The 20,759-nt window shown below is 49.2% G+C and overlaps 8 protein-coding genes and 1 non-coding gene across 9 annotated transcripts; 6 read left to right on the forward strand and 3 right to left on the reverse strand.

Annotated features, from left to right (window-relative positions):
* Positions 1–39: 39 nt before the first annotated feature.
* Positions 40–3,350, forward strand: CND04780 (conserved hypothetical protein). Its single transcript, XM_570413.2, has 6 exons — positions 40–642; positions 696–771; positions 824–2,071; positions 2,139–2,350; positions 2,422–2,822; positions 2,891–3,350. Exons 1-6 carry the CDS (start codon positions 58–60, stop codon positions 3,045–3,047), a joined length of 2,679 nt encoding a protein of 892 aa, XP_570413.1. The 5' UTR covers positions 40–57; the 3' UTR covers positions 3,048–3,350.
* Positions 3,351–3,572: 222 nt separating this feature from the next.
* On the forward strand, positions 3,573–5,599 carry CND04790 (aerobic respiration-related protein, putative). The gene is made up of 6 exons (XM_570415.2): positions 3,573–3,775; positions 3,840–4,099; positions 4,151–4,538; positions 4,589–4,671; positions 4,719–5,126; positions 5,179–5,599. The coding sequence occupies exons 1-5, from the start codon at positions 3,668–3,670 to the stop codon at positions 5,095–5,097; spliced, it is 1,218 nt and encodes a 405-aa protein (XP_570415.1). The 5' UTR covers positions 3,573–3,667; the 3' UTR covers positions 5,098–5,126; positions 5,179–5,599.
* CND04800 (guanylate kinase, putative) lies at positions 5,101–6,105 on the reverse strand. Its single transcript, XM_570490.2, has 3 exons — positions 5,917–6,105; positions 5,639–5,862; positions 5,101–5,586 (listed from the first exon to the last, which is right to left on the reverse strand). The coding sequence occupies exons 1-3, from the start codon at positions 5,950–5,952 to the stop codon at positions 5,193–5,195; spliced, it is 654 nt and encodes a 217-aa protein (XP_570490.1). The 5' UTR covers positions 5,953–6,105; the 3' UTR covers positions 5,101–5,192.
* Positions 6,106–6,351: 246 nt separating this feature from the next.
* On the forward strand, positions 6,352–8,942 carry CND04810 (expressed protein). The gene is made up of 4 exons (XM_024657079.1): positions 6,352–6,862; positions 6,917–7,203; positions 7,254–7,565; positions 7,614–8,942. Exons 1-4 carry the CDS (start codon positions 6,361–6,363, stop codon positions 8,862–8,864), a joined length of 2,352 nt encoding a protein of 783 aa, XP_024512614.1. The 5' UTR covers positions 6,352–6,360; the 3' UTR covers positions 8,865–8,942.
* Positions 8,943–9,118: 176 nt separating this feature from the next.
* On the forward strand, positions 9,119–9,211 carry CND04820. Its single transcript has one exon. It is a non-coding gene; the product is annotated as a tRNA-Glu (tRNA).
* A 2,647-nt stretch (positions 9,212–11,858) lies between these two features.
* On the forward strand, positions 11,859–13,702 carry CND04840 (bud site selection-related protein, putative). Its single transcript, XM_570417.2, has 5 exons — positions 11,859–12,148; positions 12,235–12,324; positions 12,367–12,857; positions 12,909–13,182; positions 13,233–13,702. The coding sequence occupies exons 1-5, from the start codon at positions 11,990–11,992 to the stop codon at positions 13,467–13,469; spliced, it is 1,251 nt and encodes a 416-aa protein (XP_570417.1). The 5' UTR covers positions 11,859–11,989; the 3' UTR covers positions 13,470–13,702.
* CND04850 (expressed protein) lies at positions 13,686–16,645 on the reverse strand. The gene is made up of 8 exons (XM_570488.2): positions 16,522–16,645; positions 16,460–16,473; positions 16,305–16,401; positions 15,872–16,243; positions 15,491–15,823; positions 14,369–15,423; positions 14,208–14,314; positions 13,686–14,131 (listed from the first exon to the last, which is right to left on the reverse strand). The coding sequence occupies exons 1-8, from the start codon at positions 16,579–16,581 to the stop codon at positions 13,767–13,769; spliced, it is 2,403 nt and encodes an 800-aa protein (XP_570488.1). The 5' UTR covers positions 16,582–16,645; the 3' UTR covers positions 13,686–13,766.
* A 246-nt stretch (positions 16,646–16,891) lies between these two features.
* Positions 16,892–18,521, forward strand: CND04860 (septin ring protein, putative). The gene is made up of 9 exons (XM_570079.2): positions 16,892–17,031; positions 17,114–17,179; positions 17,252–17,380; positions 17,447–17,550; positions 17,616–17,741; positions 17,797–17,904; positions 17,958–18,053; positions 18,107–18,255; positions 18,312–18,521. Exons 1-9 carry the CDS (start codon positions 16,968–16,970, stop codon positions 18,436–18,438), a joined length of 969 nt encoding a protein of 322 aa, XP_570079.1. The 5' UTR covers positions 16,892–16,967; the 3' UTR covers positions 18,439–18,521.
* A 180-nt stretch (positions 18,522–18,701) lies between these two features.
* Positions 18,702–20,626, reverse strand: CND04870 (delayed-type hypersensitivity antigen - related). Its single transcript, XM_570486.1, has 5 exons — positions 19,956–20,626; positions 19,734–19,895; positions 19,240–19,677; positions 19,083–19,177; positions 18,702–19,028 (listed from the first exon to the last, which is right to left on the reverse strand). The coding sequence occupies exons 1-5, from the start codon at positions 20,109–20,111 to the stop codon at positions 18,896–18,898; spliced, it is 984 nt and encodes a 327-aa protein (XP_570486.1). The 5' UTR covers positions 20,112–20,626; the 3' UTR covers positions 18,702–18,895.
* Positions 20,627–20,759: the final 133 nt, after the last annotated feature.

Below are 20,759 nucleotides of genomic sequence, written 5' to 3' on the forward strand. Positions count from 1 at the left end.
AGGAGGAGTGTGAAAGGAAGCTGGGATCCCTTTCGACTGTATGAATACAGCATCGACATGGGGAGAGACAGCACCAACACGGATCGGGACACTCACAGACACGGCTCAAGGCATGACCGCCACGACAGGCCTCATAGACATCGAACTCACAGGGATCGGGACAAGCAAGATGCAGACCAGATTGAAGAGGAGCAGAGGAGAGAGAGAAAACGGCTCAAGAAGGAGAGGAGGACAGATGATGACCATACTCTTCAGGTGTTGGACGATGACCCTAGTATGTGGGTAGAAAAATCATTGGATCCTACCAATGCTGTCGCGAACATCCCCACCGCCGACTCTCTCCCTCTAACGTCGAATCCTTCTGGTCCGAAAGTTTCTCTTCCCCTCTCCACAGCAACAGGCTCAGAAGGCCGGCAGCGCGATTCGTGGATGCTGGAGCCATCGGTGTCTTCTGCCATTGTCCCGACCCCGAGGGACGATGTGCCCCATAGCGCTGTCAAGTCTGCCGCTGATACAGCGGACAGGTACGGAGATGGGCAGCCTGATGATAGGACCTCCGTTTCGAATGTGGACCTCTTTTCCTCCATGGGAATAGAACATAAGAGGAAGGATCCTAGATCGGATAAGCCAGACCCTTCCCAGGTCAGTTTTGCACCTGGCATTCACGGATAAGCTGATACATGCAATTTGAAAAGCTCGTGGTCGACGACCGTTTCGAACTCAACACCCAACTCCTCGAGGGGAAAAATGTCGATGAATACGAAGTTAAAGGTATTGCAACCCATATATTACATCTTTTGTCCTTTACTGATCATATTCCTAGAAAAAAAGACGACATTTGGTGGACCTGGTTACCAGTGGCGAATGATGAAACTCAAGCGTCTGTATGAGCAGGCAGAAGAACAGTCTCGACCCGTAGAAGAAGTGGCTCTTGAACGCTACGGATCACTTGATGAGTTCAATGAAGCTCTTGAAGAACGTCGTTATCTAGACGATCGTGAAGCGCGACGCAAATCGCGGGGTGTCAGTAGACCTGTTGGGCCCAGTTCCGATTCCTCCAGGCCCACCACTCCTTCCGGCAACTCTTCCGGTATGCGGACTCCCGATGCAGGTCGCCGATTCATGTTTGCTAACCGCACCACTGGGGAGCAAACTTTTGGCACTGGTGGTGGCAGTGGCAATCGACCTGGCTCTCGAACGGGTTTCCGTCGACCTGGTGAAGATTTAGAACAGGGCACGACGCCTGTCAGCAGCGCTGGGAGGCTTGATACACTTCGCCGTGACAATGGTGGACTTGGAACACCAAAGCTTGAAAGTGGAGTGAGGTCTGGCTCTAGTGGTGTTGTTCCGATGAAGGTCGGTACTCCTATCCCTAGCGTTTTCACTCCTACCACCCTCACCCGCTCATTCACTGGTCCCTCCCCCCCTGGGCCTGAGCATGAATCCGGTGCTGTGGATCCAACCTCTTCGAAACCCCCTCTTTCAACTGAACAGCTCAACAAACTTCAAGCCGCCGTTCTGCGTTCCAAACTTATGGACGATCCGAATGCCTCCGCATTGGAGGACGAATACGAAATCGAGCGTGAGCGGAGCGAGCGAGCACATGCGGGTGTGGGTGCAGGTGCAGGACTGTGGGAGGGGAATAATGAGGGGATACAGGGCCAACTCGGCAGGATGGATGAAAAAGGCAACAGGATAGAAGTGCAGGTTCTTCCTACATTGGACGGGAGAGGGAAGCTGTATGATGTAGGCACTGGCAAGGAAGATGAATCGGTCGTCAGACCGGGAAATCGGAAGCAGAAGGACGCCAAGTTCGAGACCCGTGACAAGCAAGGCAACCTCCTACGCTATAACGCGGATGATGATATTCAATCTCTGGGGGAACTTGTGCGACAAGAACGTTTTGGCGCAGGTTCATCGGACCAGAAAAACCTGGATGCTGAGATGGCGAGGGCTATTGCAACGGATGGCAAGTTTGAAGATGACCTTGACTATATGGATGATAATGCGGATAAGCTGGCCAGGAAAAAGATGAAGAGCGACGCATTGAAAAGGGCCTTTGCCATAAATGGTAAGTTGAAATTGACTCCCATGACTCGTTTCTAGGATGTTTGGCTCAAGGCGAAATGTTGGAACAGATTATGCTCGAACAAAGAAAGCGCTCGATACATGTCCACTTTGCTACCAAGACGACCGTCCTCCGCAAACCGCCATTGTTGCTCTTGGTACACGCACGTACATGTGCTGCACGCAATACGAAGAACTTGTACCGGGGCACTGTCTGATCGTGCCTTTGCAGCACCACCTGAGTATGCTGGAGATGGAAGATGATGATTGGGACGAAGTCCGCGTGAGTTACAGTCTAATAAAAACACGTCGTTAGTAAATTTATCAGCTCATCCCACACGCTTTAATTTCCAGAACTTCATGAAGTGCCTTATGCGCATGCACGCTCAATCAAACCATGGCGTTATCTTTTTCGAAACCATCACCTCCTTCAAATCCCAGCGGCACTCGTACATAGAAGCTATTCCTGTGCCTTTTGACATATTCCAAGATCTTCCTGCCTATTTCCGTGAATCGATTCTTTCTTCTGAAGGAGAATGGACGCAACACAAGAAGTTAATTGATTTCTCCTCGAGACCAGGTGGCTTTAGGAGGATGATGGTACCGAACTTGCCATATTTCATGGTTCAGTGGGATTATAAAGGCGAGAAGGGCTACGGGCATGTGATTGAAGGTATCAAAGATAGTGGAGCAGGAGGAGGAGAAGACGAGGAAGGCGATGTGGGTGGAGCAATGTCCGAGAGCGAGTTCCCAAGGTAAATTTGAGTTTGCAAGCTTATCAGAATTAGTACATTAACATGGAAGGCTGACTGGGAAAAATTAGATACTTTGCCCAAGAAGTCATCGGCAACATCCTGGGGCTGGAAGCTCGCAAATGGAGAAGACCGAGGAAAATGGACGTGGCGTTGAATAAAGAAAGGGCACGAAAGTTGGGGACCCTTTTCCAGCCGTATAATTGGACTGTGGGAAACGGCGTTTAAGGACATGGGAAGGTTTACTAGTTCAAATCAGCACCGAAGACGCATATCGTCTTTCAGTTTGAAATCGAAAACTAGTTTGTGCTTTGAAGAAATGAAGACAGGCATAGAAACTGGAAATTTGCAAATGCTCCAAGAAGACGATCGTCATATATATGATACCATATCATGCTTTCTTCATTTTGGAGCGGTAAGAGTTATTAGTAGCGAGCGTCAGCAGCAGCACTACTAAAATTATTGATTGATCCACGCCTGCTCGTGTGTTGTGCCAAATTGGTTCAAAGATGCTGTAGTGATATACTGCAGGGAAGACGGACAAGGAACTAGGCATTCATGCGATTCACAGGGCCAACTTGAACAAAATATGGTGGAGAATCAACATGCTGATGAAGCAAGAAGAATAAGGAGATGGAAAAGCATGAGGAGTGACGGAAGACCCCATCAACGGCAGCAAATAAACATAAATAGTACTCGTAGGGAAAACGCGAGGAAATCATTCATATTTTATCGTTACTACGTACAAAGTCAGGATACTATTATACCAGCTCATTCATCAGCAAGTTTCTCTTGTTTGACATAATCTCTTTTTATCTGTATAACCACCCTCCAGTTACAGCAACAGCATGTCCGCCCCTGCCACATCTGAAGCTGGACCTTCCAGCACCAACCCCCCTTCCGTCGAGGGCAAGAAACAGCCTGTCGTCATCCTCTGTATTGGCATGGCGGGATCGGTGTGTTTTCGTTCTAGCTTTTCCTCTTTGGTCCCCTCCACTAACAGCCTTCATTAAAATACAGGGCAAAACGACCCTCATGCAACGACTTAACTCCCACCTCCATTCCAAGAATACCCCCCCGTATATTCTCAATCTTGACCCTGCCGTAACGCACATGCCTTACTCAGCGAACATTGACATCCGGGATACGGTCGATTACAAAGAAGTCATGAAGCAGTACAAGCTCGGCCCCAACGGTGGTATCTTAACAGCGTTAAATCTGTTTACCACAAAATTTGATCAGGTATTGGGGTATGTGGAGAAGCGGGCGGAGACTGTTGAGTGAGTGCATATGTCCCAATCAGTTGAGCCTGTGAACTGACAGAGACACAGCTATATCCTTGTGGACACCCCAGGACAGATCGAAATCTTCACCTGGTCCGCGTCTGGTGCTATCATAACGGATGCTATTGCTTCTTCTCTTCCCACCGTCGTTGCCTACATTGTCGACACACCGCGAACTGCGTCCCCCGTTACCTTCATGAGTAACATGCTTTACGCTTGTTCTATACTTTACAAAACGAAATTACCATTCATCATAGTATTCAACAAAATCGATGTGCAACCTCATGAGTTTGCCCTGGACTGGATGACAGACTTTGAAAAATATCAAGAAGCGTTAAACGATAAGAGCAGAGACGAGCATGGGGAAGGAAGTTATGTGAACAGCCTAATGTCAAGTATGAACCTTGTTCTGGAGGAGTTCTATAACAATTTGAGGGTAAGCCGGATCAGCTAATTGGGCTCTGGGAAAGAACTGATCAGTTTCAGGCGGTGGGTGTGAGCGCGATGACCGGAGAGGGTATGAAGGCATTTTTTAGTGCGGTAGAAGAGGCCAGAAAGGAATATGAGACGTATGTTGTATTATTGTTTAGCTCTTCGATTGGCTAATATGATTTAGCGATTACAAACCTGAACTAGATCGTTTGGCAGCTGAGCGGGCCGCACAGACCGAAGCAGACAAAAAAGCTCAGCTTGAGCGTCTTATGCGGGATATGAATATTTCGGACTCTCCTCGGTCCGGACCTGGTGGTAACCCCTTTGGTCCTCATGCCCGTAATGACCGTGAAGATCGATACTATGATGACGAGGGCGAAGCGAGTGACATCGACGAGCAGGAGCAAGAAGCTATCAGGAGACAAATGGAGGAAGAAGAAGAAGATGCAGAAGCGGAAGAATTGGGCAAGTTGGACGTAGAAGAGCCAGAGATCGGAAGCTTGGCCGGTGGAGCTGCTGCTGCTGCTGCGAGTCGGGGCGTAACATGGCCTGCGCCCAGATAGATGCAATGTGTGTACAATTAGATAGGCATGTATGTGCATAAAAGCAACAGTCTAGAACGATCTAACTTGATAAATCTCTAGGATGGGTGATCTATTTAGTCAAGTTCAGCCAAGTTCAGCTCTGGCAAGACGTCACCGCAAGTCTTCCAGCCCTCCCAACCCATCGCAACTTTCTCAAGCTTTTCGCCAGCCACCTTCAGATCATCGTTGACAACGTAAACATCATATTTGCCCTCCTTCGCGTACCTCAGCTCCTCCTTGGCAGCATCGAGCCTCTTTCGGATGGAGGCGTCGGTCTCGGTACCTCGCCCAGACAAACGGGATTTAAGTTGAGAAATGGAAGGCGGAGAAAGGAAGAGAAACACCGGTTCGAGGGGAGGGGTTTGGAGCGGGGCCTTAGCCTTTAGCTGAAGGACACCTTGCAGTTCAATGTCGAGAATGCATCGGCGGGGATGAAGGGCGGTCAAGGCAGCAAATGTAGTTCCGTAACTTGAAGGTCTTTTCAGCCAAGCTCATATGCATTTTGATGGATCTCACATACCAATTGCCCCCGAATTCGGCCCACTCCAAAAATTCGCCCTTGCCGACACCCTCCATAAACTCTTCCTTGGTGACAAAGTGGTATTCTCGGCCATTTTCCTCCCCGGGCCTAGGCTTTCGAGTAGTATGAGAGACGGAAAAACCAAAGGTATCAGGCTGGCTCTCAAAAAGAGTCTTGAGGAGGGTAGATTTTCCGGTACCAGAAGGGCCGCAAATCACAAGTGGCTGTTGTGAATGTCAGATCAGTGCGAAGAGGATTGGAAGCTCAAATATGCGTACGCGGTTGACGACGTCTGGATTGATGGGCCTCGACATTGAGGATGTATGGCGGATGGCTGTCCTGGAGAGTAGGCGTAGGGAAAAAATGGTGGTGTTCCGTTGCAACCTTTTGCAAAGCAGTATGCCGCTATATATAGGATGCCTGAAAAGAAGATCCGTTTGAAAGGATGCAGTGGCCGACTAGAACCGAAACTCTCCTTTAAACTCACAACAAACTTCTTTCGTTCTTCTGAGCTTGAATAATTAATAATAATTAGGGAGATCTTGCCCGGACAGTGCCGCACCCGCGCGGCCGGTCGACCGTGTAAACAAAGAACAAGAGTGCCACATCAGTAATCCCCGGCGTTCCTGTCGAGGAGCTGCCACCGCGCTGGCCGAAGGGCGGAATTAGTCCCGCGTTCCTCCTGGGGATTCCTATTATTATGCACGCCTACTTTTCACAACATGACCTCTCATCCCTTCCCCAGCCTCCACCGACAGCGTCCACCAGCTATGGACGACAACCACTTCCACCTCCAGGACCACGAACACACTCCAAACCATGACGATACTGCAGAGGCGCTCATCGCAAGCCTCAAGGCAGTCATCAACGACCCAAACTCCCACAACCAGCAGCCTTCAGATGTCCACGACCACGAAGCTGATTCAGAGTCAAGCCAACAGCCACAACATCATGAACAGGCCCAGAACACTCTAACCGCCTTTACCGCTGAACATCACAGCAACCCCTTGCACGTTGGACTGAGGAAGAGTCTTGCTCAATTGACTCATCTGACGAATGCTCATCAAGGCTTGCTGGATGAGCTCAACGGCGCAGGAGCAATTCAAAACCTTGCCCAGAATCTTAAAGCGCTCAAAGAGGGGAACAAGAGACAGATTGATGTGTTGAAAGAGTTGACTGCTCAAATCAAGGCGAGCGAATTGGGTGTCGATTTGTCCGTCCCTTGTTAGTATCACTTGCGTACACCGTTCGTTCATTCTACTGACGTCGACGCGCAAGTCTCCGAGCAACTCGATCCAGAACTATCCCCTGTTGTCTTGCGATCTGATTACGACGCTCTTAAAGCTCAATACGATGCCTTGCTGGTATCTGGATCCCCGTCTTCCGCTGTCGCAGGCAAACGACCAGGTGCTCCTCGCAAATCGCGAGCTCCCAAATCAGTTACTACAATCACCACTATTGAACCCGAGACACTTCGTGCAGTCGAAGACGACAAGCGCGCGTCCCATAGCAGTACCCCCACAGGAGGTGTCGAAGGCCGAAAGAAAAGATCTATCAGGCTTGAAGTAGGTTCACCTTGAATGATGTGGCGTACAAAACCGACCCTTCTCTGTAGCATCTTGTGCACAAAATGGCCAATCGCCGGCTTGGAGTTGAATACACTGTCTCTAACTTTGAGTCGAAAGGCTCTAGAGACCTTCCTGATCCAGCAACCCATCCACTTACCGCAGAAGAAAGTCCTAACGGTGTGGACGAGTTCAGACCTCATTTCGGAGCTGACATCAACGCTTCAACTGTGAAACCATTTATAGACAAAGTCATTGAGGATGTATGGGAAGCATGGCAATCCGGACAGGGAGATGAAGACGTCGAAGCCGACAAGCAGAAGGTTTTCGACGCCGTAAAGATCTACTGGACTCGGCTTTCTGTGAGTGAGGCCGATGTAAAACAGTGGCGTTAAGCTGACGGTTTCAAGAAACGTTACGACGAACAACAACACCGCGAGAGAGGGGAGATCCATCGAGACGAACTGTCCCGTAGAAAGCAGAACACATATCGTCGACAACAGTCCTTGCTCATGCGTCGCACAGCTCATTTCGACTGGTCTCCTCTTAATGCCTGCCGTCTCCGAGCTCTTTATCGCACCCTCTTGACCATCGATTTCGCTGCGCAAACGCAAGATCAACCGGATCCTAAGCGTGCTTACACTCCCGAGGAATGGTATGCCTATCGCCGTCTGGCCTGTGGCCCTCGCTTTGGCGAAGCGCATGAAGTCATTGATCAATTTTGGCTCTCTCCCGCAGTGCGAACTCTCCTCCTTATTCTCGACGAGTTTGCTCAGGACCAGCAGGCTCGTGCCAAGAAGAAGGGTAAGCCCAAGCAACCAAATCCTATCTTCCATCTACCCGCACACTTATGGGACCGATCGACCCTTCCAACTCTTCGCCCCAAAGACAATGACGGTTTACCACTTTCAGGCAGTCCGGGCATCATTCTTTTCAAATTTCACGTGGATGAACAAGTGCAACGAGAAAATCCCGATTGGGCCAAAGGACTTTATGATAATCCTCCTATTCCTCCAGAAGACGAAGCTCTTCCTAAACTTTCAGACCTCTTGAGCCAACCTGTATACGCTGGCTTACGCCAAATTGTGCACGAAGCGAAAGATCGAGCAAACCCCAAGGTGCTTACCAACGAGCAAATTGAGCAAATCAATTCTGGTGTTGACTTATCTTTACTCGAGGGTTTGAACGTTCCTCCTGCCGGGCTTGAGGGCGAGGGAGAATACATGACATTTGCAGCCCTCACACAGCTTGCTTCAAATAGTGAAGTCAACTCATCTCGGCCTTCAGGCCTACCAGAGCAACTTGTCGTACATGATGACGCCCCCAGTACTCCCAATCATAGCCATGTACACTCCGCCTTCCCATCTTCTTCTATCACAGCAGCTACCCCGCTCGCGACCCACATTCCAGGGGTTGGCCCTAGTCCCATCCCGCTTCCATATACTGGAACTGATGCTTCTTCGGCCGCTAGGTCTGGTACTTCAATGCGAGCGCGCAAGTTGGGTAAGAGGGCGGCGAGCGAGTTTCCCGGCGGAGCTGCGACACCTGTGCCAAAGAGGCAGAGGATCGTAGGTGCGCTGGAGAATGAGGGCGAGGAAGATAGGGATGCGGAGGTGGAAGTAGTTTTGGGGGGTGATGCAGCTTTTTTGGAAGAAATCTAAGCTTTTAGGAGGTCTTTGGTATGGCTGGGTTGTATATACTTTTCGGAAATTATGAATGACCTTAGGCCTCTCAACGCTTCAGTCATCAAAGATATCGATTCGCCATAGAGTGGATCAACAGCTGTCCTTGTTAGTAGTTTGGATCTCTTGTCCAGCTGTGAGTGAGACTATCCTCTTGGATCTAGTTTTCTCGACATAAAGCCCATTTCTCACGAACCTTAATCATATTCATTACTATCACCAAAATATAACCATCTTCGATAGTACAGGGGTTAGTATATCCGCTTTTCAGGAACTCAACTTCCAATGTGGCGCGGACGACCCGGGTTCGAATCCCGGTCGGAGAATATTTTTTGCTTATTTTTCCTGCTTACGTGCACTCAATTATTTTTCAACAATTTCATCTTTACTCTTACGTAAACATATGGCGTCCTATAAATAAACCATGAACCATGTTTCATCTTTCAGTTATAAACCATTTCTTGCTTTCAGAACGCTGCATCATTTCTACTCTCTCGAGCTCAGCGATCCCAACGACTGAATCTAGTGCTCCAAGTATTTCCAGTACATTCGAGGCTGAGGAGCTCACGGCGTGCTGTTTGAAGTTGCTTAAACGAGGACGCACGTCGAAACCGCACACGATATTTTGGATCTATCTCGGACGAATTTCCACGTCGTCCCGTCACATGTAAAAGTGGTAGATTTCCCTGACATAAGAACAGAAGGAATGTCCCGCCGTATGCATTAAGGTGTTAAGGAACAGCGCTTGCTGTACCGCGACACCAGGATCGACATCAGGTGAACGATCGAGGACATAAAAACTCAAGTAGCTGTTTTCCGGCCTCTATGAGGGCAGTGACACCGGTACAAAGGGTCCCCGATGATATCGAATGTCCGCCCGATGGATCCACCACCGTGGGCGCCGGAGAAAGCGCTCGACGGATCGCTCCAGCTCTTCCTCGCCAGGCTCCCCCGCTACTCTCGGGCTTTGCCCTCCCTCCTCTCCCACGACCCCGGCGACCCCCGCGATCGAGATCACGATCATGAGCATGTCCTCGACCTCGACCCCCTCTCCTTTCACCCGAATCCCTGGCCGCCGGTTGAGCGGCGGGCGGAGCAGGTGGTTCGGTGACGCGAGGGACAGAAGGAGGATCTTCCAGGCATTCGCGCTTTGATGGCATCGACCCGCTGGACGACCATGGCCTTGCCGCTGAGGACATCTCTCAGGGTCTTGGCAGACTCTACCCTAAGTGGAGGTAAAACAAGGCAGATCAGTATCTGGTTGAAGCAATGCTTTTTGTGGTCAAGCTTATAGAGTCTCTCGGAAGTTGCCCAGGAGGGCCACCATGTCTTCCGACAGGTCGTTCTCCCCTGCAAACTCCATCTCCACAGACACTTCCTTGAGTGCCTGGGTGACTGAGTGCAGCCCCGAGATCCCTTCGACAAAAAGGCGATGGTTGGAGTTTGTCACGGTAATGGCGTCCAGGATGAGGTTCGCAACGGTCGGGGGTAGGTTGTGGTCGATGGCGCGGGCGAGTAACTTCCAAACCTGCTGCTGTGTATATATAATGTCGTGTCAGATGCAACTATGCACCCCAAACCAGCCTAAAGTCAGGGGCTCTGCTGATAATTTGGAGGGCTGAAATGGTGCTTACCACAACAGTTTCGTCAGAGCCAGGGGCAGTTTCGGTGATGGCGGGAGGTTGTAAATGGGGGCATATGGCATTACAGTGATGTGTATTGAGTAGACGAAGGAAAAGGTGTAAAAGATGAAAGTTTGAGATAGGAAGAAGGAAAAGAATCCAGTCCATAGTTGCGGATTATATACTTGGGTCCATAGGAGATCGTGAGACGACGCCCATCATTTTTACTCAGCAGCAGTCCTTTCCAGTTAAGCACTAGTCCTTTCTGGCCAGGCAGTATAGTCTTTTTTGGTGGATTAGGTTTGATAGGACATGGGATGGTCCGGTAAATGAATTTCATCTAAAAGAGGTCAATCAGATCACAGAGGTAGTGCATTGCGCTATTTCCTCTCAGCCCCCACGCCGTCTTCTCTCATCTTTCTGTTCAAGATCTCCCGAGACACTCCCGACAAAATAGAAAGCACAGAATGACTGACAAGCTTCCGGACCCTTCAAGAGATCAATGGATGGCTAACAAGGTGAGTTCCAGTGTCGCCCATGTGGATACATTTGAGACGCACTATGGATGTCACTTGATTATGGTAACCTTTGTAGATATGCCAACGTCAAGCTATTCCTTTCATAGCAGGAAGATTGGACCACAGCCTCCCAAAGGAGTGCCAGTCCGAGTTGCTGGAGACGACCGCATTGCGATTGTTTTTGAGGTCAGCTAACGGGTCTGCAATGGCTGACGTCAAACGGGCAGTCGACGATCTGATCTCCGTAGAACAACAGTTGGTGCTAGTCAGAGGTACCCCTCGAGAAGAGAAATGGGCCTCGAGGGTTGAAGCGATGTGAGTTGAAACGTACTGGTTATGGCTGCCAGATGTGTAATCGGCTTATTCCATACTGATCATTAGGGTCAGTTCCGAGGGTACCAGAAGAACTTGGCAAGATCGATTGACCTAAAAGATGTCATTGGAAAGTACCTGCAGGGCGCTTGGTGGCAAGAAATCGACGTTCCCGTGCAGTGTCCATCCTCTGCGCCCTCTGCGGCGACTATCTAAAGTCCACAACTGCTGCTCCTAGCTTCTTTTTCGATAAGATCGTTACCAGCGGTGCGAGGACGCGCCCAAAAGAAAATGAAGCGTCAGAGAAAGATGAAACTTTTGAACAAATCTTGTTGATATGTATATCGTGCGTCGTCGCAACGGATCTGGACAAGATGTAAAGAGGAACGAAATGAGAGATGGGAAGTGGTGGTGGATGAGACGCAATCCTCGATGATGTTTATATTTACTATTACGTAATATACAATGCTCTAAACACAACCATGTTTCATCAACACATAAACCATCCCTTGCTTCAGAAAGCTGTATCACTCCTATTCACAAACTTACATTCTTTATCTTTTGATTTCTTGGACACTATACGCTCTTTATATCAACGTTTTGGCGACACCCCCCACTTTTCTTGTGATATTCAGCTTATGGACATGCCAGCATGGCAGAAAACAACGAGAAGATAACTGCCGAAACCACAACATCAAAACATGAGCCCCGAACTTCTGGTACACGTTACTTGAAACTCAGCCGTTTACCCACCCTACAGGAGGTATTGGACAGAAGAACTAGACCACCTCTGGATTTGTTCTGCTTCTATGTACGTTGAAAACAGATTCTACGAAACGGGACTTTGACGTGGGAGCTTACCGTTTGATTGCTCATTGTCGGCCCGTGCGTTCACAGATCTTTTTGCAAAGGGAACTTTCTGAGGACGCGTTAGATTTTTGGCTGGATGTGCAACAGCATGAGAATTTGTGCAAAGCATATTTCAAGGTACGTCTATGTATAGCAGATCAACATTGACCTCTTATGCAGGACATCCGTCGCTCAGGCCGTTCAATACAAGACGAATGGCCTGAATTCGCAGAATACGCACGGGCAAACGGTACACACTTTGCTCCTCTCCTTTCTCTCCCTTCGGAACCTCCTTCGCCCAGCCCAGCTTCCCCCGACCTTGGCTCCTATATTGCATCACCCGTACCCGGTTCCACTGATTTTGATTTCTCGCGCTCGCCCGTCCTTGATACACGGGCGAGGCGGGATACAGAATCACATGGTAGACCTGCGCAACACTCGACTCTGTCCCCCACGCGGATAAATAGTCAGGCTCAGCGAGGAGAGAGGCAAAGAGATCGGCCAAGTACGGCACCAAGCCAGGAGATGAGTCTGAAGGGTAAAAGGAAAAGCAAAGCGCCTACAGTAATCGCAAGGGATAGGGCCATTGAGAAAAACGCGCTGTTGGAAAGTGCAGAGAGGATATTTTACAGATATCTGTTCGACGGGGGGGAGAGGGAGATTTATCTACCGTAAGAGTACCGAGCTACGGAGTAAATGAAACATCACTGACAAGGATGTAGACCATCCTTAAGAGTTTACAACTTCCCTGAATCCATCAGCGGAGATGTGTCCCCTCTCATTCCTGACCTTTTCCATGCTCAAAAAGTCTATGTCTTCAAGGCCCTTGAACAAGATGCCTTTCCTCGGTTCCTGCGAGCTAAAGCCTTTGCCAATCTGACTCCCCTGGGAAGCATTGTCAGATTAGTCGCTGGCCTATTTTGCCTTTGGGGAGCATTTGTTTTGGCATTTTCGTTGATTTTTTTGGATTTCAAGCCACGCTTGACGCGACTGTGGGCAAGTCTGCAAACGTTTAACAACTGTGTACCTGCTGACACCCCGTTTAGCTCATCTTGCCGTTCCTTTTCGGCTTTGTTCTTCTTCTCTCATCATATTACTCTCTCTCACCTCTATTATTCGCCTGCAATGTCTCTGAAACTACCCCTTTCCACTTTATCCGAGTCCGTGAACCATATGTTCGCAAGCTCATTGCCATCCGAGCTGGGATCATTGTCGGAGCGTCGGTACTTTTGACAGTTATATTTGTCGTTATATTTACTGTCGTCCCCGGTCACAGACTGTAGACTAGATTAGGCTGCGGGGTCTTAGAAGAAACTTGTAGGATGTGCCTAGTGTTGGTTGATCATAAAAGGATAGTTCGACCGATTTGTTCCTTGTCTAATAAACATTTACGATACTTTTATGTATGTATACGCACGTAGCCTGCTTAAACATAGTCATCGTGGAGGTCCGCGTCCGTCGTATGCTGTACAGGCGAACCGACACTCATGGCATGACCCACAAATAAGGAATGCAAGGGAAATTTGAAAACTGCATAAAGAAGCCCAAGACAGATTAATAACAAACCATAAAACGTGTCATCATTGCTCCCAAGTAACATGTCTCTCTCCGACCCCAGCCCATTCCCAAGTCTTCCAGATTTCGCCCTTCAACTCCTGATCCCTGACTGCAACATTCGCATTGCGTTCCACCATATCGAGTACTCTTGCCCACAGCCTCAGGCGAGAAGCAGTCGAACCCGTATGGGGCATAACGAGGTCGCGTAGTTGATCGCGCGGGATGAAAGGTTGAGGGTTAGTCACGGGGTCAGTGTAATGTAATTGTTCCTGATCTTGCAAGCGTTTCAAGGCGACTTGTACCAGTTCCTCGGCACGGTATTTTTCTTGCTTCCTGCGGTTTACTTCAGAGCGAATATAGGCAATCGCTAGGAGGACGGCAGCAGTAGCTATGGAGTAGGATTAAATTGCGCCGCTTTCATTTTATGATTGAAAGAGGGAAAAAAAGGGGGAGGGGGGACTTACAACCGAGCTGGCTCTTCCATCTGTGTAGCAGATCTGTCGCTTCGAGTTTTGCCCGACAGGCTAGGGTGAGCTCTGTCCTAGCGGCAGCATAGCTGGTCTTGTCATTCCTACGTCACACGCTGTCAAAATGCTTCCCTGAAACAGTGCGTAAGACGACTCACTCAACATCGATGAATACAACCAGATCCTCATGCTCTACCAGGTCTTTGATGGCCGCAGAGAATAGCTCGTCAAACGCCTCGCGCGCCAACTTGGAGTTTTTCTGTCCGCTAAACCTTTCTCTCAGTTCCTCCTCATCCACACCATATCTTTCCACTTCGCCTTGATCGAGACTCAAACTTTGACAGATGATATCGCCCCTATGCTGAGCAAGACTCTTCTCCACGGCTTTTGCAAGCGCCCCGATCAGGCGTTTTTTCGCAGTATCAGGCCTGCAGGCAGGCGGGAAAGGGCGAGGACCAATGCCAGGAAAGCCGTTTGCTAAAGGCGAGAGAAAGGACATGGGGTGTGTCACAAGTTTGTATTCTGGAGCACATGAGACGATTTCACCATGTGAGCATTGAGCGTGAGCAGGGCACGCTGTGCAGCCTGTAGGAACGGGCAAGAAAGGAATAAGCGGTAAGTTTGTAGTGTCGCACACGATTTTCGTGGCTGCGTCCTTATCTACCATGTCGAGTTTGGCTTTATCTAGCAGACACGCTTCGGCTTCTGAGCGAGATGCTTGACGATGAAGAGCTATCTCATTGGTATTCAAGCCAGTGTCGCAGAAGCCTATAGATGAAGATTGCTTCTGGAAGTTGGATATGAAGGTGAGGAGGAGAAGGAAAAGCACGGAGAGCGGCAGAGTTGCTCGAGGAGCAGGGACAGTTTGATTGATTTGGTCATTGACGCGTTTAGCAAGAGACTTTGGACCGTGGAAGGAGCTGATGGAAGAGTGTATGGTGACTTCAGTCTCGTCTCTTCCATCACGAGTATGGCTGGCCGAGATCCGGTTGAGTTTCTCCTGAACTTCTTGGTTATACGCCACCGCAGCGTCTAAATCTGAGCCAGAGTGCATGGCACGTTTGACGTCGGAAAGAGGGGTGCGGATGTTGTCCCTGCTAGGACCTACTCGGCGAAGAATCCCAGGCGGCGTCGTGACATAAGCTGGGACTGGTTCGGATGATCGAGGTTTTGTGGTCTTTAATTTGTTGGATGATCCGAGACCGATGGAGGACTGCAGAATTTTAGTTTCTGTCCCTTTTAAGGGTGGGTCGAGGAAGAAGAAAACACAAAAAACGCACCTTTCTACGGCGCCTTTCACGTTCGGCGGCCTCCTCACTCCCACTCTGAAAGGGATTGAAGTCTGAAAAGCTAGACTGTTCCCCATCAGACCTCCTTGACGCTCTGGCTTTGCTGATTTGCCACATCTCATCTTCCTTTTCACTTTCTTTCTGAACGTGATCCATACTCTTGGCCGTTGACTCACTTTTCCTGGTACTGTGAGGTTGGGAAGTAGTACGAGCCGCATTAGGAGTGCGAAATTTCTCTGTTCCTAAAGATGACGATGGGGCTTCAGTCGCAAAGGCGGATGGGCCTGGGGTCCCAGAGGCACGGCCACCGGTTGTTCGGCGGGACTAGAACACCATTAAGTAAATGACAAAATTTAAATGGTAAGGACATACGGAAGTCGGCAGTTCAATTGTGGGTCCAACTTTGAGCTCTGCTTCTGTTTCCCGATCAGCATTTTCGACCTGAATAATCGGTTGTTTCCCCATCCTCGATTTTCTCTTCGCCGGAGACTGCTCAAGCTCAACTACAACATTTTTTGCTTTAGGGCGCATCTTCTTGATTGGAGGCTCAGGACGGTCAGGCTCCACTTCGATAACCATTCCAGGTTCCGCTTCATCTGCCTGCGCCGACACCGGCTCCGCGGCGACTCGTCGCGATTTGCGGGGTCGTTTGATTGGAACCGCAGGCGTCTCGTCACCGTTGTCTGAGACAGATATAATGCCTTTATTTGACGGCTGCACGTTTGCCGCAGCTGAACGAAGATCCTACATAGTTTAAAAAGATCAGCAGACACCGGGTGAGGTGGCTAAGAGATAGTCAACGTACGGGTGCCTGGCTGGTGATATGGGTAATGAATTCTTGAACGAGTTCGGCCTTGGTGAAGCGGGAAGGGTAGCCCTTGCCATGGGCGAGTAAGACAGATCTGCAGGTGATGAACAGTTAGGGTGGAGTGTGATGAGCATACAGGAGACGGGACTCGCCGAAGCTGCGGCACCTGCGGGACGATGGGTCAGCGGGTCTACTAACTGGGGGAGGGACTCACTCTGAGGGTGCTCGGGTCGAATCCCTCTGCAAGATAGACCTCTGGAGGAGGGGCTGCCATGGTTGTCGCTGGGTGGACAGTGGTGCCGTACGGTGCGTGTTTGTTGTTGTTGTTGTTGTGGTGCCGCCGGTGTTGTGGTGCGAGACGGGAGCGGGCAGGACCGCACATCCATATTCACCCATTATTACAAGTATCTGTTTTTTGCTTTTCTCCACAAACAAGATAATCCGAGATATTCATGTCACTCCTCCAAAAAAATTGGTTCCGCCACTGCCCCCGGTGGTCACCGCCCGCGGTCCGTGCCCGCATCCAACAGGCCAATACTCTGTCGCGGTCCTTGCTCAGGTCGCGCGTCCTCCCGTCCTCCATCCTTCCTCCTCTCCCACAAAACACACGCAATCCTGCGCTAACCATTTGCCACCCTTCCATCCACCGCCACACACACAATGACTTCTCTAGTATCCTCACCTCCCGAAGGGATCGCGGCCGCTTCTTATGTCGGTTTCGATTGTGCGTGTCCCCTCGTTCCAGTGGCTCGCAGAACACCCAGGCTGACACTGTGCGCAACGCTTGGACAAACACCATCTGTTAGCTATCACTCGGCAGATCGAACATAAACTCCTGAAGCGTGGCTTCCAGTTCAATGTGATGGTAGTCGGTGGGTTCTGCTGCTGCCTGTCGTGTTTGGTGTAACACTGCGGCGACTGACGCAGACCGATGGCGCATGTAGGGCAAACTGGCCTCGGAAAGTCCACCCTCATCAACACACTTTTTGCCTCTCACCTCATCGAGTCCAAAGGAAGGTTTGAACCAGACATTGTGCCCCGTCAGACGACAGAAATCGCTGCTCAGTCCCACGGTACGTTTTTGTACACTCTGTTAGTCTTTCTGCGTGATTGTAGCTCATGTCATGGCCTGTTGTTAGTGATCGTGGAGAATGGGGTGCGACTGAAGTTGAACATCATAGACACTCCCGGATATGGGGACAATGTTAACAACGAAGGCTGCTGGGATCCAATCATCAAATATGTGCGTTCCCCCTCCTAGTTGATAACTGATTGACCTGTCAACTAATTTTCGTCAAAACAAAATAGATAAAAGACCAGCACTCCGCTTATTTGCGTAAAGAACTCACAGCCATGCGAGACCGCTTCATTCCTGATACTCGTATCCACTGCTGTCTTTTCTTCATCAACCCCACGGGCCACACTTTGAAACCTGTAAGCCAAGCACGATTTAAAATACTGAAAAAGTCTGGGACTGACATAAAATAAGATTGACATTGTGGTCCTCAAAAAACTTACCGAAGTAGTCAATGTAGTGCCAGTCATTGCAAAATCCGACTCCCTGACTCTGGAGGAACGAACCCTTTTCAAACAGCGGGTATGTCAAGCTTGTTCCTCTCAACCGGTGGACAACTACTAACGCCGTATTAGATCTTGGCCGAAATGCATCACAATCAAATCAGAATGTTTCCCTTTGACTCTGACGAACTCGACGAGGAGGAGCTTCAACTCAACGAGCGTGTTAGGGTAAAGTGGTTTCTGTAACTAGCATTGATATAACTAATATGATACTCTTTTAGGAAATGCTTCCATTCGCCGTCGTTGGCTCTGAACGAAGTGTCATCATTGATGGCAAACCCGTGCGTGGAAGGAAGAACAGGTGGGGGGTTATCAACGTCGAGGATGAAAGACATTGCGAGTTTGTTTACTTGCGAAACTTCCTTACGAGGTAAGTCATTTTCGCCAGGATTGTTGATTCGCGACAGAACTGATATTATATTGCAGAACTCACCTGCAAGATCTCATTGAAACCACTGCACAGGTGCACTATGAAACTTTCCGGTCGAAACAGCTCCTTGCTCTCAAAGAGTCTTCCGCCAAAGCCCAACAAGCATCTGCATCGACGGCATAATAGTCGTCGGCTTTCTGGCCCTACCACTCTTTTGTCTTATTAACGTGCCTAATGACCACTTATGTGCTATATCGTCCTATGAATGAATATTCTTTCTGATGTGCGACAAAGATAACGATGAACTGCATGCGTTTTCAGGGTCGACTAAGGCCTCATTAAACCATTCTTGCGTTGCTTCAGAACAATGTGTGTTATAGTTAGAATGGTAAGCATTGAGTCATCTTCCATCGCCCATTAATTTCAACTCCGGATTATAGGGCGTAAGATATCCAAACGTTTTCATTCGCAATCTACAAAGGTTGCGCATGGGTATTGGTATAGTACAAACGGGTAAATTAAGCTGAGACTAAAGATGCCTGAAAAATTATACGAGATAAGAAGTCTCTGATAATAATGTCCGCGATTATAAGTAAGGGATACAGATTTTTGCCGCATCATTTATTCGTCGATATAAATTTTACAGCTGGAGAGTGACAGACTTGGTGCACTCGCCGTTTCGAAGGGTCCATCCGCGCTTGCAAGCAAAGGCTTCACATCGACTACCGGAACAGGTGACGGAGCCTCGGAGTACACCGGGGAGTGCAGTACAGCTAATTTCGTTATTAGATGCTGTCATGAAACAAGCAGGAGAAAACTAAACGTACTCAACACCGGTAGATTCAGAGGCGTTGCCGCTGGCGCTGTACTCGCCGTAAGTGCATCCGCCACATGATTCGATATCGGAAGTAGGGTCAACACACTAAAGGTAGGTGATGCTCAGTCAATTGTCCAACAAGTCATGCCGTCGAAAAAAGGACTTACCTCCCAGGAGTTGGTTACGCCATCGACGTTACAGGCGCTCATGCCAGTAGGGCAGTCCCATTGCCTCTCCCTGATCATCTCGGACCTCTTCTGGGCTTGAATCCTTTCGATGGCACGCTTCCTTCGGGGAAGAGAACTAGCAGCCGCCGCGGCAGGGTGACTGTAAGCGTAGAAAGAACCGAGACCGCAGTAGGAAGGAGAGCCAGAAACAACAGTTTCGTCACCGCAAGAGCATCCGTATCGAGGAGAGAGGGTGTTACCACCCAAGAGGTAAGGAGTGAAGTAAGCGTCCGAAGTGCCGGCGCAGAGCTCAAAGCAAGCTCGAGGAGAAGAGACAGTGGTACCGAGGACGCCGGTGACAGTGTTGATCACACCCGACACAAGACCAGAGGGAGCGTAGCAGTTTTCGTAAGAGAAAGTGGATGAAGTAGCATAACTCTGTTTTCACAGATGAGTCACTGAATAAAAGCAGGAGTGATGCAGCACAGACTTACGGCAGCCTGGACGATGGCGACGCATGCGGTAGAGGAGCCAGTTGGTACGACATAGTTGGCGGCACTGATGTAATTGGCCTCGGAAACACAATAGCAGTTGTTGCCGAGGACGATTGCACCAACCCAGAAGGCATAAGGGTAGTTGCTGTTACCGCAGGAAGACTTAATGAAACAGCAGATCAGTTGCCTATTCTACCCGAGGAAATTGAAACAGATGCTTACGACACAAGTGGCACTGTCGCTCTGTCTACTGCTTACGCTTGCAGCACCGTTGGCAGCAGTAGTAAGGACACAACCAAGGTAAGGAGTGTCGGCGAAAATAACTGGAAGGGAGAACAGGGTGCCAAAAAGCAAAGTCGCAATAGTGGACGAGAACATGGCGGGTATTGTTTGCGTTGTTGTTGTCGTGAAAGTAGGTGAGTCGATGAAAAGAACGAATGTAGAGGTTGGTAAAAGCTCAACTACTGATACTATCTACGAAGAGAGAGGAAAAAACTAAGAACCTACGAACTGTGGAATGAGAAGCAAATACTGATGTGGATGAAGAAGAGAAGGAAAAGGCAACCCACCCCCCCTTCTTATATCTTCTGAGACAAAGGCGTCCTCGATCCAAGACACCCGATCTTGACTCCTTCTCAAGCGATTATCCTGCTAAAAGTACATTTGTGTGTCAAATGGAACCTTCCTTCTTGAATCCCTGATCAAGCGACATGCTTGGAGAGGTAATCGATGGAACCTAGTTGTCCGAGTGTTTTAATTTGTGCTTTCCAGATTCTTCACCATCATTGTGAAGTATAGAGATAAGGAGACTTAAAGTTAGAAGTGATAGTTGATTGATGACTCTTGGCGTCTGATCTCTGTTCGTTCATTTGAGACTTGAAAGCTAAACGATCAACACCGGGAAGGACAAGATAAATGAAGAAAGGACGCATCCCACGCGCAATGTTTTGAAAACCAGCCCTGTGTCTCATGTATTATACACCATAGACAATAATCTTCTGCCCTTTTATTCAGGTAAGTACTGGG

The sequence above is a fragment of the Cryptococcus neoformans genome (assembly GCF_000091045.1).
Source record: "Cryptococcus neoformans var. neoformans JEC21 chromosome 4 sequence".
Classification (NCBI taxonomy): domain Eukaryota; kingdom Fungi; phylum Basidiomycota; class Tremellomycetes; order Tremellales; family Cryptococcaceae; genus Cryptococcus; species Cryptococcus deneoformans.